At 47.4% G+C, this 13,769-nt stretch overlaps 1 protein-coding gene and 1 long non-coding RNA gene across 3 annotated transcripts; one reads left to right on the top strand and one right to left on the bottom strand.

Moving 5' to 3' along the window:
* The first annotated feature begins 3 nt into the window (after positions 1–3).
* Positions 4–3,570, top strand: 1700040D17Rik (RIKEN cDNA 1700040D17 gene). The gene is made up of 2 exons (NR_152121.1): positions 4–265; positions 2,793–3,570. It is a non-coding gene; the product is annotated as an RIKEN cDNA 1700040D17 gene (long non-coding RNA).
* Positions 3,571–8,457: 4,887 nt separating this feature from the next.
* Positions 8,458–13,740, bottom strand: Lingo4 (leucine rich repeat and Ig domain containing 4). 2 transcript variants are annotated; one of them, NM_001368653.1, is made up of 2 exons: positions 13,478–13,740; positions 8,458–12,583 (listed from the first exon to the last, which is right to left on the bottom strand). In NM_001368653.1, the coding sequence occupies exon 2, from the start codon at positions 11,125–11,127 to the stop codon at positions 9,346–9,348; it is 1,782 nt and encodes a 593-aa protein (NP_001355582.1). In that variant the 5' UTR covers positions 11,128–12,583; positions 13,478–13,740; the 3' UTR covers positions 8,458–9,345. The 2 variants fall into 2 exon arrangements, with proteins under 2 accessions (NP_001355582.1, NP_796224.1); NM_177250.2 differs by having other exon boundaries at positions 8,458–11,137.
* Between the last annotated feature and the right edge of the window lie 29 nt (positions 13,741–13,769).

The following is a 13,769-nucleotide window of genomic DNA, read 5'->3' as shown; positions in this document are numbered from 1 at the left end:
CGAGGGACTTTGGCGCTCCGAGGGTCGGGGGATTGGGTCACTCGTGGGTGTCCCGAGGCCTACGGAGTCATTCCGCGGCCAGCGGCCTTGGGGGAAGCCACCTCCTGATTGCGGCGCCACTTTATCTGTTAAGAATTTCTGCCTGGATGGACCCCCTACCCCCATCTTAGCCAGGGGACAGGAAAGCAACTATGTTAAAGGAGTGAAATGGGGGCGGGCGCTGCACACGCCACGTGGACCGAAAGTCACCGTGGCCACCACCTGGGTAAGGCAGCTATGGGAGGAGCGCGCCAGCAGGGGCCCCCTGCCTTGCCCCGGGGCCGTGGACCTGTGGAAGGGGGAGGATTTGGCAGGCAGCGGTTTGCTTGAAAAACTGAATTCCAGCCGCCGTCTGGGTCGTTCCCGAACCGTTAGGAACGGTTGGCCCTGCTACCACCTTCACTTTGAGGCGAGGGCACAGTCGCTCCGAGTCTCCAGGAGATGTTTTGTGCTGGCACATGATGAATACTCATTAAACATTTGTTGAGTGAACATAGCTAGCATTGTGTCTGACCCAGATGTCTTTGGGTCAATTTCCTATTATTATTATTATTACCACTACTACTGTTATATGTTGCTATGTTGTCCAGGCTGTTCTCAAATTTTGTTCCCTTAGGCTCTTGAGTAGCTGGGCTTGCAAACATGCTCGCCTTCTAGTCATCCAAAATATATATTTGGGTAAATAATACATGCACTTTCAAGAAGATTCACAAGTAACAAAAGGTTATTGAAGAAAATGTCCCTTCAGAGGCAACCAGTACAACCAGTTTCTTGGGAAATTTTTCATCCCACACTTAAAATACACGTAAATGTATTTTTGCACAGCTGAAAACATGCTATAGATATAATTTTATAACTTCCTTTTTATATATGTTAGTGTTTCAAAGCAACTACCTTTCTGACTCTTAGTTAAATCTCAAGATATGACAGGGATATAGAAGATGTATTTAACCAGAACTTTTAACATGTTTACTTTTAAGCATACTTCACTTTGCACTTTAATTTTTTTTTTTTTTTACTTATAAGACACAGTATCTCTATATAGTCGTGGATGGCTTGGAACTCTTTGGGTGGACCAGTTTTGTTTTGTTGTTTTGAGACAGGGTCTCTCTTTGTAGATGAGGCTGGAATCAAACTTAGAGATGCACCTGGGCATGTATCACCATGCTCAGATTAATTTTGCTTTTAAATGACTATCCCCATGGTAACTACTTAACGAATACAAACATTAGCTCAAAGAATTGTGCCTTGTTATTTCATTTGAATGTACACAGCTTTGCAAAGATTTTCCCACAAACATTTTTTCCAGTTTTTATTCAGTTAACAATATTTGAAAAGGCTTTGATTTAGTATTGCCAGATTGCCTTCCACAGAAGTTTAAAAAGTTTTGCACCTACCAGGCATGCATGAAAAGGACCTGTATGATAGCATACTGACACCATATGTTGTCACACAGCCTGATTTTTTTTTTTTGGACAACCCAATAATAGAAATTAACATGTTATTGCAACTTTGATTTTCATTTCATTTATTGTAAGTAAGGCTGCATGTAATGTGTTTAAGTTGTACTTTATGCAAGTTGTTTACATGCTTTGTTAATATTTTACTACTTACTAAATCCTAATAGTTATTCATTGTACATATGTTAGAAGTAAGCACTTCCCTCTCTTTCAAGTTTACTCTGTTTTCCATTTTTATTTAAATCTTATTTTTATGAGTATTTTGCCCGCATGCATATATGTGCACCATGTGTGTGCCTGGTGCCTACAGAGGCTTGGATCCACTGGAACTGGAGTGACAAGTGGTTGTGAGCTGTCATGTGAGTGCTGGGAACTGAACCAGAGTCCTCTAGAGAATAGTAGCCAGTGTCTTAACTGGTAAGCAATCTTTCCAGCCTCTATTCTATGTAATTTCAAACTTTGTTTATGGTTTTGCTGTACAAGAGCATTGTGTGTGTGTGTGTGTGTGTGTGAAGCTAGAGATCAAACATTGAACACAGACACCTTCCTCAATCATTTTCCACCTTAAAAACAAGCAAACCAGCCAACTAACCAACCAGGCTGGTAAATAATGGTGCACACCTTTGATCACAACATTCAGACGGCAGAGGTAGGTAATCTTTGAATTCGAGGCTAGCCTGGTCTACAGAGTGAGTTCTATACAGCCAGGGCAACAAGGAGAAATCCTGTCTCAGAAAGCAAAACAACAACAACAAAAGCAAAACATAATACCAGACAGAGTCTCTCACTGAACCTGGAACTAGTGTTTAGGCTAGGCTAGCTGGCCAGTGAGCTGCAAAGACCAGCCTCATCCTTCACTCCCGAGACATTGCCTCAGGCTTTTTATGTGAGTGCACCAATCCCAACTTAGGTCTTCACGTTTACAGAGCAGGCCTTTAACTGGCTGAACCACCTTCACAGCTCCAGTAATTTTTATGTAGTTGAATTTATCAACATTTTTTAAAAATAACTTTTGGGGTTCATATCATTTAGAAAAGTCTTTCATTACTAAAAATTATTTTTAAAACCCTTGTTTTTCTTAAAAAAGACATTTTGTATTTTTGAACATATAAATTTTTGACTCTTCTGGAATTTATTATGGCATAAAGATGTGAGACAGATGTACAACTTTGTTTTACCCAACTTTTCATATGTTCTATATTTTTGAATACCACCTTTATACTATTCAAATTCTTACCTATCTTTGAGTCTATTTTATTTCATGGACAAATATTTTATCTTCATGTCTATCAGCATACTATGTGTAATCCTGGTGTGTGAAGAGACCAGAAGAAGGTGCTGGATTCCCAGGAACTGGAGTTACAGAAGGTTGTGAGCCACCATGAGGATGCTAGGAATCAAACCCAGGTCCTCTGCAAGAGATAGCAAGTGCTTTTGACAGCTGAGCCACCTCTCCAGCCCTCTCTTTAAGCCTAGTTTGCTCCAATGATCTATTCATATTCTAATGCCACTAATACATGCTATAAAAAATAATTCATAGTACATGTACAAATGATAAATGCACAGTTTGTTGGTTTGTGATGGGCTCTTTGCTCTGTAGCACAGGCTGGCTCGGAAGTCACTCTAGGCAATCCTCCTGCCTTACCCTCAAGAGTTCTGGAACTACAAGTAGGAGTTGCCATATGCCATTTTATATATACATATTTTTTTTCCAAAAATGGGTTATCTTTTGTAACCAGCACCAAATCAAGAAGAAATATTACCTATGTCCGAGAAGCCACCCATGAGCCCTTTCCTGCCAGCACTCTCCTCAAGAGGGAATCGCAGAATATGTACTCTCTTGTGTCTAGCTTCCTTTGTTTGAATTACTTAAGCAAGAGTCGGGCTTAATGTATATAAAGCTTGCCTATTTATTATTATTACTGTGTCCTAGTACATTGTGAAAATTGTCCATAATTTGCTTTTCTGTTTTATTGCTAATGTTATTTTTTATTGGAATTACATATTTTTAGATTAAAGAAACATTGCTGTATTTGTATAATCTTCCCATAAATTTATGTCTTGGATGTCCCGCTGTTGTGTTTTACAGTTTTCATCATATAGAACTTACATGTATCTTAAGATTATTCATAGATATTTGAATGCCTTGATTAGTATAGAGATTTAAAGATATTTTATTTTCATGTGTATATGGATAGGTTCATATGAATCCGGATAAATTCAGGTTCTTTGCAAGTGCAGCAAACACTCTTAATTGGGGAGCTGTCTCTAGTTTACCCTTTAAACATTTTATTTGTTTTTAATTAGTTTATTTGTTGTGAGGTTGTGCATGAGTGTATGATGTGAGTATGGCAGTCAGAAAGTGTGTTTGTGTGTGTGTATGCTTTCTTGAGTGCATTGTGGTACATGTGTAACAGACACAGAACAACTCGTGAGAGTTCGCTCTTCCTTCCACCAAATAGGTCGAGAGGCTTGGTGGCAATCATCATCACCTACTAAGTCATCTTGTTAGCCACTATAGCTATTTTTGTTTAATGCTAGAAGGTAGAATATTTAAATCCAAGGAATAATGTCCAGTATTGTTATAAAGGGCACATGATTAAAGGTCCATCATCTTCCAGGTCCAGTATGGGAGAGGGCAGACCAAGAAATGAAATGGAAGTTCAGAGTAGGAATTAAAAACTGAAATTTTAAGCCACAGGGACATATTTTAAAATTTAATTGTGCATGAGTGCATGTGTGTGTGTCTATGTGTGTGCATGAGTGTGTGTGTGTGCATGAGTGTGTTTGTGTGTGTATCTATGTGTGTGCATGAGTGTATGTGTATGTGTGTGTATCTATGTGTGTGCATGAGTGTATGTATGTGTATCTGTGTGTGCATGAGTGTGTGTGTGTGCATGAGTGTGTGTGTGTGCATGAGTGTGTTTGTGTGTGTATCTATGTGTGTGCATGAGTGTATGTGTATGTGTGTGTATCTATGTGTGTGCATGAGTGTATGTATGTGTATCTGTGTGTGCATGAGTGTGTGTGTGTGCATGAGTGTGTGTGTGTGCATGAGTGTGTGTGTGTATGTATCTATGTGTGTGCATGAGTGAGTGTGTGTGTATCTATGTGTGTGCATGAGTGTGTGTGGTCATGCTCTTGCTCTGGTGAGTGTTAGAGGACAACTTGTGGGAGTTGGTTCTCTCCTCCCACCATATGGGTCATGAGGACTGAACTCAGGTCATATCACTTTACCTCATGAGTTATCTCACCAGTTCTCTTCATCAGGATAATGAAAATCCAGGTATTATTACTTATAATATCAAGGAGCAGCAAGAATAAGTGAAATGGCTCAAAACTCACTCCCAAGTCCCTATGAATTTAGTATTTTTCGTCTTATTTCCTTCAGGAGCCCAAAGCAGGATTGAAGTTGTGGGATGCTGGATTGGATAGAGTGTGATTTCTTTCATTTCCACCTCCTAAAGGTCTTTCCTTGGAAGGCTTCTGATCGGGCTTCAGGAGGCTGTACGTGAGATGAGTTAAAGTCTACACTGCCTAAAGGAGTCAATGGACAGGAGTTTCTACTCAGTAGCCCAAAGCAGAAAGTGGGCTTTAGAGGATGGGAGCTAGCTTATCAGTTAAGAGTGCATACTGTTGTGCCCACAGCTCACAACCACAGGTAACTCCGGCTTCAGGAGGGATCCAACGCCTCTGGCCCTTGTGGGCGTCTGCACTCCCATGCATGCGCCCACACAGAGATGCATGTAACAATAATTGAAAAAAAAATGCCGACTTTAAACAGCATGAGGATCTCATACAAAGGCAGCCTGGCCCCATGTTTTCTTCTCAAGCCATAGGCGAGTGATCCTTTCAACTGCTACTGTGTTGTGTAAGCCTTTAAAAAGCAACACTTGCCTCTACTTTGCCCACTCCACCCAGAAGTTACAGTCTCCTCCCCTATCAATCAAATTTCCACTAGAAACCCGTCATTGACTCTTGTCGTTTATGCTGGTGCTCCTGTCCTGTCTTTACATCCTGATCAGGGGTCCCAGGAGGGAGATTCTCACCCTCCACCGCCACCCTTTAAGGCAGAGGTTCTCAACTTTCCTAATGCTGTGATCCTGCAATACAGCACCTCATGCCGTGCTGACCCCAACCATCAAATTATTTTTGTTGTTACTTAACTGTAATTTTGCTAAGGTTATTAATTTTAATGTAAATATCAGAGGTTTTTTTTTTTTAATGGTCTTAGGCAACTCCTGTGAAAAGATCATTGGTGCCCCAAGGGGTCGCAACCCACAGGCTGAGCACTATTGCTTTAAGGGTTCTTATTTGGTTTCCTTTACCGAGAAGTTTAGAGGAACAGGACTTGTGAGCTATGATAGAGCTAGATAGTCTCTAGCCTGAGCTATCCTCATGTTCCTCTTTAGAGCAGGAGTCCCACCAAGATGTCCCCACTTGTCCCTGAGAGATAACAACGGATAGGGGAAGGGGACAGGGAGCATCATAGCACCTGCTGTAGTATCTCTGTTACACTGTAATGCCTTTATCCTTGTTTTTAATGGACACTGGGGAAGCAAAGGCAGCTTGAGACCTCATCTCAGCTTTACTTCTGCAAACAGGTTTCCAAGACCCGAGGCCTTAACCTGCACTCCACGGGGTCTGTGTTTGCTTTGGAGTGACTGGATAATGGGACACATTTACCATCAAAGCTTGTACTAGATGGTCTCAAGAGAAGCCTGTGATTCCAAGGCGAGGTTGTTGCTTTGCAGGGCTTTCATCCTTGAATAGAATCCAGCACAGCAAAGGAAAACCAGAAATCAGAAATTAGAGGAAACAATCGGTCAGGGACCAGTATGGAAGAGTGCTGAAATGGTCCCAGAGGGCTTTAGGTCTATAGTTCTCTCAGCCTACGGACTCCGATGCTCTTCCAAAATGGAAGGAAGGGGCGGGGGTGGGTTGGAATGGTTTTAAGAAGGTCCTTTCCAGCAGGGCTAGACAAAAGCTGGCCAGAGTGAGTGGATCCAGATGGTTCTGGTTGTTCTACCATACTGGAAGTCCTTTAACCTAAGAGGTTTCTGAAGTTAGAACCCCCGAAGTACCCATGTTTTAATTATAATAAAATTCTCTTCTGAGAGATACGGGCATTCCCTTTCCATTTGTCTGATGCCTAGAATTTCTGCTCCTCTCTGCAGTCCTTGGGGGCAGACAAACCTCTAAGAGAGGGAGAAGAGAGTAAAAGCAGCTTCCTGTGTCAGGTACATCAGTCATAGGGGAAAGGTCAGAGTCAACAGCTGGACCCAGACCCCCGTAACAGTGGGGTGGGTAGGATAGAAATGTCACTTTTCTCACAGCCCCATGTTACACAACTGAGGCTTGGAGAGTCTGTTACAAGAGCAGAACGATGATCCTGTTGTAGAGCAGAAATGGTAGATCTGGAGTCAGCCACCTCTGAGTTTCTAAGTATAGCTTCCTTATTAACCAGCTCTGTGCACTTGAACAACTCAATCTAATTTACCTTTGGGGTTAATGTGAGGATTACACACACACACACACACACACACACACACACACACCCCTATGCAATCACAACTGAGCTAAGTTACCTTTCCAGGCCGGTCAGGTAAAAGACTGGCTGGCAGATTACCAGAAAAGCTGGTGAAGTGCTCAACACGGTAACCTTAAATGAATGGGTCTCACGTCTCCAAGGTGTCCTCAGAAAGCTATGCAAGAATATGGAGTGGGGTGGAGGTGGCATGGGCTTGGTGCCACATGCCTTGAATGCCAGTACTTTCGAGGCAGAGGCAGGCCTCTGGGAGTTTAAAGTCAATCTGGCCTGCATATCATGTTCCAGACCAAACAATGAGAACCTGTCTTAAAAAGGGGGAGTGGAGGTTGGGAGGGAGGCTGGAGAGATGGTTCAGTGTTTCAGAGCCGCTTGCTGCTTTTGTAGAAGACTTGGGGTTAGTTACCAGCACCCATATGTTGGCTTACAGCCATCTGAAAGGCCAGTTCCAGGTATCCAATGTTCTCTTCTGGCCTCTGTGGGCACCAAGAACACACATGGTGTACATACATACGTGCGGTTGTTCATCCATACACATAAAATAAAAATAAATCTTAGAATAGTGGTAGTGGGAAACAACTCACAGGTATTCTCCAGGTCCCAGCCTAATACACTGCTGGTGGGAGAGGAGGGAGAGGAGGTTGCTAGATGGTTCTTTGGACTGTGAGGACACCGAGGAGCTTGGGGTCTTAGCATTGCCTATGTCTCAAGAACGTCCTTTTCTCCAGTCTTACCCTATAAACCCCATAATCCTTACAACCACTTCTGGCCCTCCCAAGCGCTTGTGTCCTCTCACATCCAGTTTTGCTGGCTCAGTGAAGCCAGCTGCTTTCACCTGTCAGGGGCAGACTGAGCTAGGACTCATTGCAGTGAGCAGAATCTCCTCAGAGCAAGGACAATGGCAGGGCAGCCGCTAGAAAGCTCATGGTGACATATGTTTCGGTGTGAGGTGGGCAGGGACTCAGCAAGGAGGAGGGAAACTAAGGACACTGGGTAGATGCTGCAGTCAAAGGAAAAAGACTCCCTGTGGCTGCCTCAGTCTCCACCTGTCAGCCCCTTTTCCTGTCCTCGCTGTCCCCCTTCCTCCCCCCACCCCACCCTGCTGGTGATGCTGTCACTCTGAGCACCCAGCATTTCTGTGTTTGTATCTCTGCTCTGTCCTCTGTTGGACGCACACTGTAATAGTCAGCAATTCTCTCTCACACTCCACTTGCTCTGTAAGGTGACATCTATCCAGGGACAGCTTCCCACTGGGACCACACTACATGCAGACTTTGGAGCTGAGGCTGGTGTGAAGCACCCAGGCAGCTGCTGCCCCCTCCCTCCCACTTCTCACTGTGGCTGGCGGAGGAGCTGCTCATCCTGGCTCACAGCTGTGCATTCTTGTGTTTGTTAGCATTTTTTTTTTTTCCCTAGGAGTTCCCCTCTGGCTTTCCCTTTGCCAAGCATGCCTGGAATACACAACACTGGGAACCGCGGACAATGTGAAATAGGAGAGTTCTGTGTAGGAATCCCTCCAAAGATAGCAGCATCTTGCCTTCTTTGTCTCAACAGAGGAGAGGAAAGGGGAAAGGATGCAGACCAAGGGGATGAGAAGTGCTGACATCTGCAGGCTCCTGGCCCTCCTCACCTGTGAGGTGGAGGCTAGATGACCAGTGGCTAAAATGGGAAGAAGTAGGTGGAAGTAAATGAAGTTCCAGAGATCATGTTTCCTTCTGCTGCCACTGCAGTGGCTTGTGACAGTCAGGAAGGTGGTGGAGGCTCCTGCAGGCAGAGGCCACACTCCCCTGCATGCACTGGAATCCTTGGCTGGAATCCCTTCCTGTACCTAAGGGCACTGGCTGGATTGGGTACCGGGTAGCAGAAAAGAACGGGAGCCTGCCTGCCTGCCTGCCTGCCTGCCTGCCTGCCTTGGAGCAGACTCTAAAAAGCTGGAGATGCTTCTCAGCTCCACTTCTGAAACAATCTTGTGGTTGTGTTTGGCACCTGGTCCTGGCTATTAGAGGATATACAGACATGGAGAGCAGACCGGAGCCTTGTCAGCTTTCCTGCCTTGTGTGAGTGGGTGCCTGGGATCAGGGGATGTGCTGGCGATGAGGTCTGTGTCTGCAGTTCCCTGGGTCCCTCAGAGAAGATGCAGCAATGCCATGCTCAGACTAGAGCAGCAATCATAATGCAGGCGACAGGTGTGGGAAGGCTGTGCTGTTTGGCATGAAGCTGTGGTTCAGAGACCTTAGTCCTACTTCTCCCTTTGGCTTCTGAAGTGGACTTGGGTGGTCTTTAGCATGGATGGAAAAGTCAGAATAACTTGGCAGTGACCCGATTACCCCCAGAGTTCTTGTCCCCCGAGGGCCGAGGTGCCACAAAATCAAAAGTCATGTGGTGCTTGACCCGGCCCTTGCCCTTACTCCAAAGAGCAATCAGACCAAAGCAGAGGGTCACTGAGGTGAGGAAGGGGAGGAAACCCACTGCTAGCACCATAGCCACACCCCTGCTGTCCAGAAAGAAAGGCCCTGGGATCCCTGGCATAGTGATGTTGGGGTCAGACAGAGTGCCATTTGGTGGCTCAACTTGGATAACTTCCAGCCAGGTTCTCAGAGAGTCATTCCCAGCGACATTACTGACTACACAGACATAGGCCCCCCTGTCCCGCAGCTGTACCGAGCGGATCTCCAGTGTACCATCCTCTAGTACCCTTACTCTCCCAACCCTTCCTAGCCAAGCTCCCTGTGGTCTCATCCAGGAAACAGTGGGGGCTGGGTCCCCATCTCCAGAGCAGGAGAAAACAGCATGCCCGCCCTCCTCTGCAATGACCCAACGAGGCCCCGACTTTCGGATCAGGGCTGGTTTGCAAGTGAAGTGGCCTGGAGGCAGAATGTCTGAAAACTCCCTTAGGCTCTTCCCTTGGACATGTTGGGGGCCAGCACAAGCAGGGGGGGATGTGCCGAAGTCCAGGCGGCGGCGGAGGCGGAGGAGCCAGAGGAGGCGGCAATCACAGGTTAGGGGGTTACCAGACAGCCTCAGGGTGACCAGTTTGTCTGGAGAAGGAAAGGCTGTTTCCTCTAGAGTCTGAAGAGCATTGTCTGCTACATCCAGCAAGTGGAAGGCAGTCAAGCCGTGGAAGGCATGAGCAGCGATTGAGGTGAGGCAAGCTCCTGACAGCCTGAGCTCCTGGAGCCGTACCAGGGGGCTGAGCCTTCGAGCTGGGATGGCTGAGATAGGATTCTGAGATAGATCCAAGATCCGGAGGAAGCTCAAGTGGTGCAGTGCTTGGAAGGGTACTGAGCTCAGATTGCAGCGGGTGATAGCCAGGCTGCTCAGGTTGAGGCCAACCAGGCTCCCTGGATCCAGAGCCTCCAGAGATGGCCAGTGGTGGATCTCCAGCTCCTTTAGCTGCCCTAGCCCTCGAAGTGCCCCAGCTGGTAGCCTCTCAATATCCAGTTCTCGAAGCCTAAGAGCTACTAGTGCTGGGAGCTGGGCAAGGGCTAGGCCAGGCACTGTGCTGAGGTTGCAACGTTCCAGAGTGATGGTACTTAACTTGGCCAGCCCTGCAAAAGCCCCCGGAGCCACAAACACCAGGTGGTTATCTCCAACCTCCAGCTGCTGGAGACTACCTAGCTCACTAAAGGCTCCATCTAGAAAGAGGACAATCTGATTGAGGCGGAGGTCCAGCAGTGTGAGGGCAGTCAGGCCTGAGAATATCCCAGGACCCACAATTCTCAGTCGATTGCCCTGCAGCCTCAGGGTGAGTAGACTTTGTAGGCCATGGAAAGCCCCAGGCTCAAGGGTGGAAAGCTGGTTGTAGCTGAGGTCCAGTTCTTGGAGCTGGCCCAGTCGGGAGAGCATGCCACGCTGAAGCCCCCACAGGCGGTTCCCACTCAAATCCAGGAGTTCTGTGTCCAGTGGAAGCCCTCCGGGAATAGTGTCCAGTCGCCTGTGGGCACAGAATACTGCCCGGGTCTGGGAGGTGCAGTCACACACAGTGGGGCAGCTACTGATGCTCCCTCCAGGCAGGAGGAGCAGGAAAAGGAGTGGGGACCATGGGAGCCAGGCTTGCTTTGGAGCAGTGGCTGCGTCCATCCCCTGAGGCCTGGAATAGATGATGACATGGTCTCTTTTGAAAAGTGGCTTCAGATGGTGGTGACCCTGCACTGCACCGAACCTCCTTAAAGGGGAGGAAAGGTGGATCTTGCCAGTAAGTGTGGCACACAACCAGGGAGACTTGATGTACCTTAATGGGGAAATCTCTCCTTTGCAGCCATAGAAAACTGGCCAAGTACTTCCTGTTCATGATCCCTAGTCAAGCTGATTTCTGTAGTGGAAAGTTTAAGGGACTGAGTAGTGGGGAAAGAACCCTGCATCTCCCTGTAAGGCGCTTTCCCCTGTATTTATGAGACCAGGAATTCCTCAGGACCCATCTCCCTGACATCTGCTTTCTACAAACTCTGCTATGTCCCTCTTACCCCATTCTTATTCTCCCATATGTTGTGCCTACAACTTTACCCAAGGATCAGGGAGATCCCATCCAGACTTGAGAGAGCTTCTGACCCTGGGCTGACTGGGAAAAGGTTCTTAGTTTGACCAAATCATCAGAAGCTAAGAAACATGCAGGCTTCAGCTCTGCTCTAGTCTCTGCCCTCTTTCCGCCTGGCCCAAGGCCCAGAGTAGCCAATTTGGTGTCCCAAACTGTTTGTGTGGATGGTAAGCCTGGCTGTATATTATTCATGGAACAGAGTGCAGGGGCACTGGAGGATGGGATTGGGATCCTTTACCAGAGCCCCAAGGACAGCACCTCTTCCCTTATAGATGGGGTTGAGATGTGGAAGATATCTAAAGGGTACTCAAATACTTCACGGGGTCCTCAGCCTTGAGCTTCCCGTACATCCTTCCTTAATGGTGTTTTGATTCTAGTTAGTATGTGCTTCTGAGGGAGAGCTTCCACCCCTTTCCACCCGAGCTGCCTGAGAAGACACAAGAAATGGCTTGTGAGCCAAGGAAGCATGGATAAAGGGGGAGAAACAGCCCATGACCTGATGCCTTGCGTGGGAGGAAGGGAGCCACTGGGTAGCACAGTGGGCACCCGGATACAAGCACAGCACCCATCAGTATAAAGTGAGCACCAGAAGCCTGGGCAGCATCAGGAGATGATGACCATGATGACTGTCGGAGGCTGGACATGGTGATAGAGATGGAGGCATCTTTAGTCTTGAGTGCCTCTGCTTGCCTTGCTAATGCAATAGGGACCACAGGAGAGGAGGAATATTAGAATGAGATGACAGAGGGCTAGGAGCAGGAGCAAGCTGACACTCCTGGAGGCGGCCTGCTTGCTGTGTTTCCCTGGCTGCAGGTCCTGCACCTCGGGACTTTGAGGCTTCAGGTTTTCTGGGCTCTGTGGCGTTAGCTTTCTGCTGTGTGTCCTATTTTCTCGCATGTAGAATACAGGAGGAGCTGCAGCTCTCCTTTCCTTCCTACACTCCAGGAGAATCATTCTGGAGACTCTCCTCCAGCCACTTCAGAGGATAACGCAGTTGGGAAACTAAAGAAAGATACCAAGTTCAGTCCTCAGTATGGACGCAGAGGAAAGAGCAGAAGGGATACAGGACACTGTTGTGGGATCACTTGGGGAGGGGAAAGAGTAGCAAGGGGCAGCAGCAGCTGTCTCTCTCCTCCCCCTTTCAGGGCCTAATGGGCATCTGTGTGGTACTAAGAGTTCCCAGCCTCTCCTGTCCACCTGACAGCTAGCCCTTCATCACTGTTGCTGCACTTCCTGTTCATCACTTCGCTCTGCATTCAGCAAAAGTGCAGTGAGGCGTGTGTGCCAGCGCCCTTTCTCCTGCTTACATGAGTTTTCTCTTTGTCCCCAAAGCCTGCTAGCCCAGTGGCTGGGGGACTTAGGGTCAACATCTTTTATTTATAAGGTGGCCAATTTAATCAGTCTTCCTTTGTTATCCTCTATGACTACAGGACTGGTCTCTGGTCACTTTGCAAGAAGAGATGGATGGATGTTACAAAACTCTTTCTCTTCCCCTGGGGTCTAGAGTCTGGGGCACTGCCCCCTCAGGGAGATGGAGCTTTCTTGTCTATGTGGCAGCCACAGATTCATTCGAGCACATATCCACTTTAAAGCATGCCAGATTGAGGCATGGGGACCTGCATGGTGAAGGGGCACTTAGGAGAGAGATTTTTGGAGTATCCACACAGATTAGGAGGGCAGCTTTTTAGAGGCTAAAAAAAGCGGGGGGGGGGGCTCCTTGGACTCTCCCTACCAGGGGTACCTGGGACATTTTAGTTTTCCAATCACAGGATGAATGGTCAGCTAGGGTAGAGGGGAAGCTCTCTTTCCTGTAGGCTATTTAACATGGCCTTGTCTTTGAGAATGCCATGGGAAAGGGCAGCTGAGACGTGCCCACAGAGGGGCAGGGGCACTTACCGGAGAAGCTGGGGGGTGGCATCAAGTTGGGCGCTGCATCTCTCCAGGGCTGGGGCCTGTCCCATCCGAGCTGCACCTTGGCCTCTCCACCTTCCCCGTGTGTCTGAGTCCCCACTCCCCACTGCCCGGCAGCCTGCCGCATCAGCCGGCTGGCAAGACTGCTGTTGCTGCCGCCGCTACTGCGGTCGCGCTGCCAAGACCAAAGGAGAGAAAAGAGCCAGGAAGCATTTTTTTCTTTTTTTTTTTTTTTCCCTCCTCTTCTCTCTTTTTAAACCAGAATGAGTCTGCAGCA

The sequence above is a fragment of the Mus musculus genome, chromosome 3 (genome assembly GCF_000001635.26).
Source record: "Mus musculus strain C57BL/6J chromosome 3, GRCm38.p6 C57BL/6J".
NCBI lineage: Eukaryota > Metazoa > Chordata > Mammalia > Rodentia > Muridae > Mus > Mus musculus.
This window is presented reverse-complemented; position numbering and strand designations above follow the sequence as displayed.

Coding starts and splice junctions, on each gene's coding strand:
- Lingo4 (NM_177250.2), bottom strand. CDS start 13,542: ATGGGACAGGCCCCAGCCCTGGAGAGATGCAGCGCCCAACTTGATGCC. Junction 11,138..13,477: donor GCCACCCCCCAGCTTCTCCG/GTAAGTGCCCCT, acceptor CATCTATTCCAG/GCCTCAGGGGATGGACGCAG.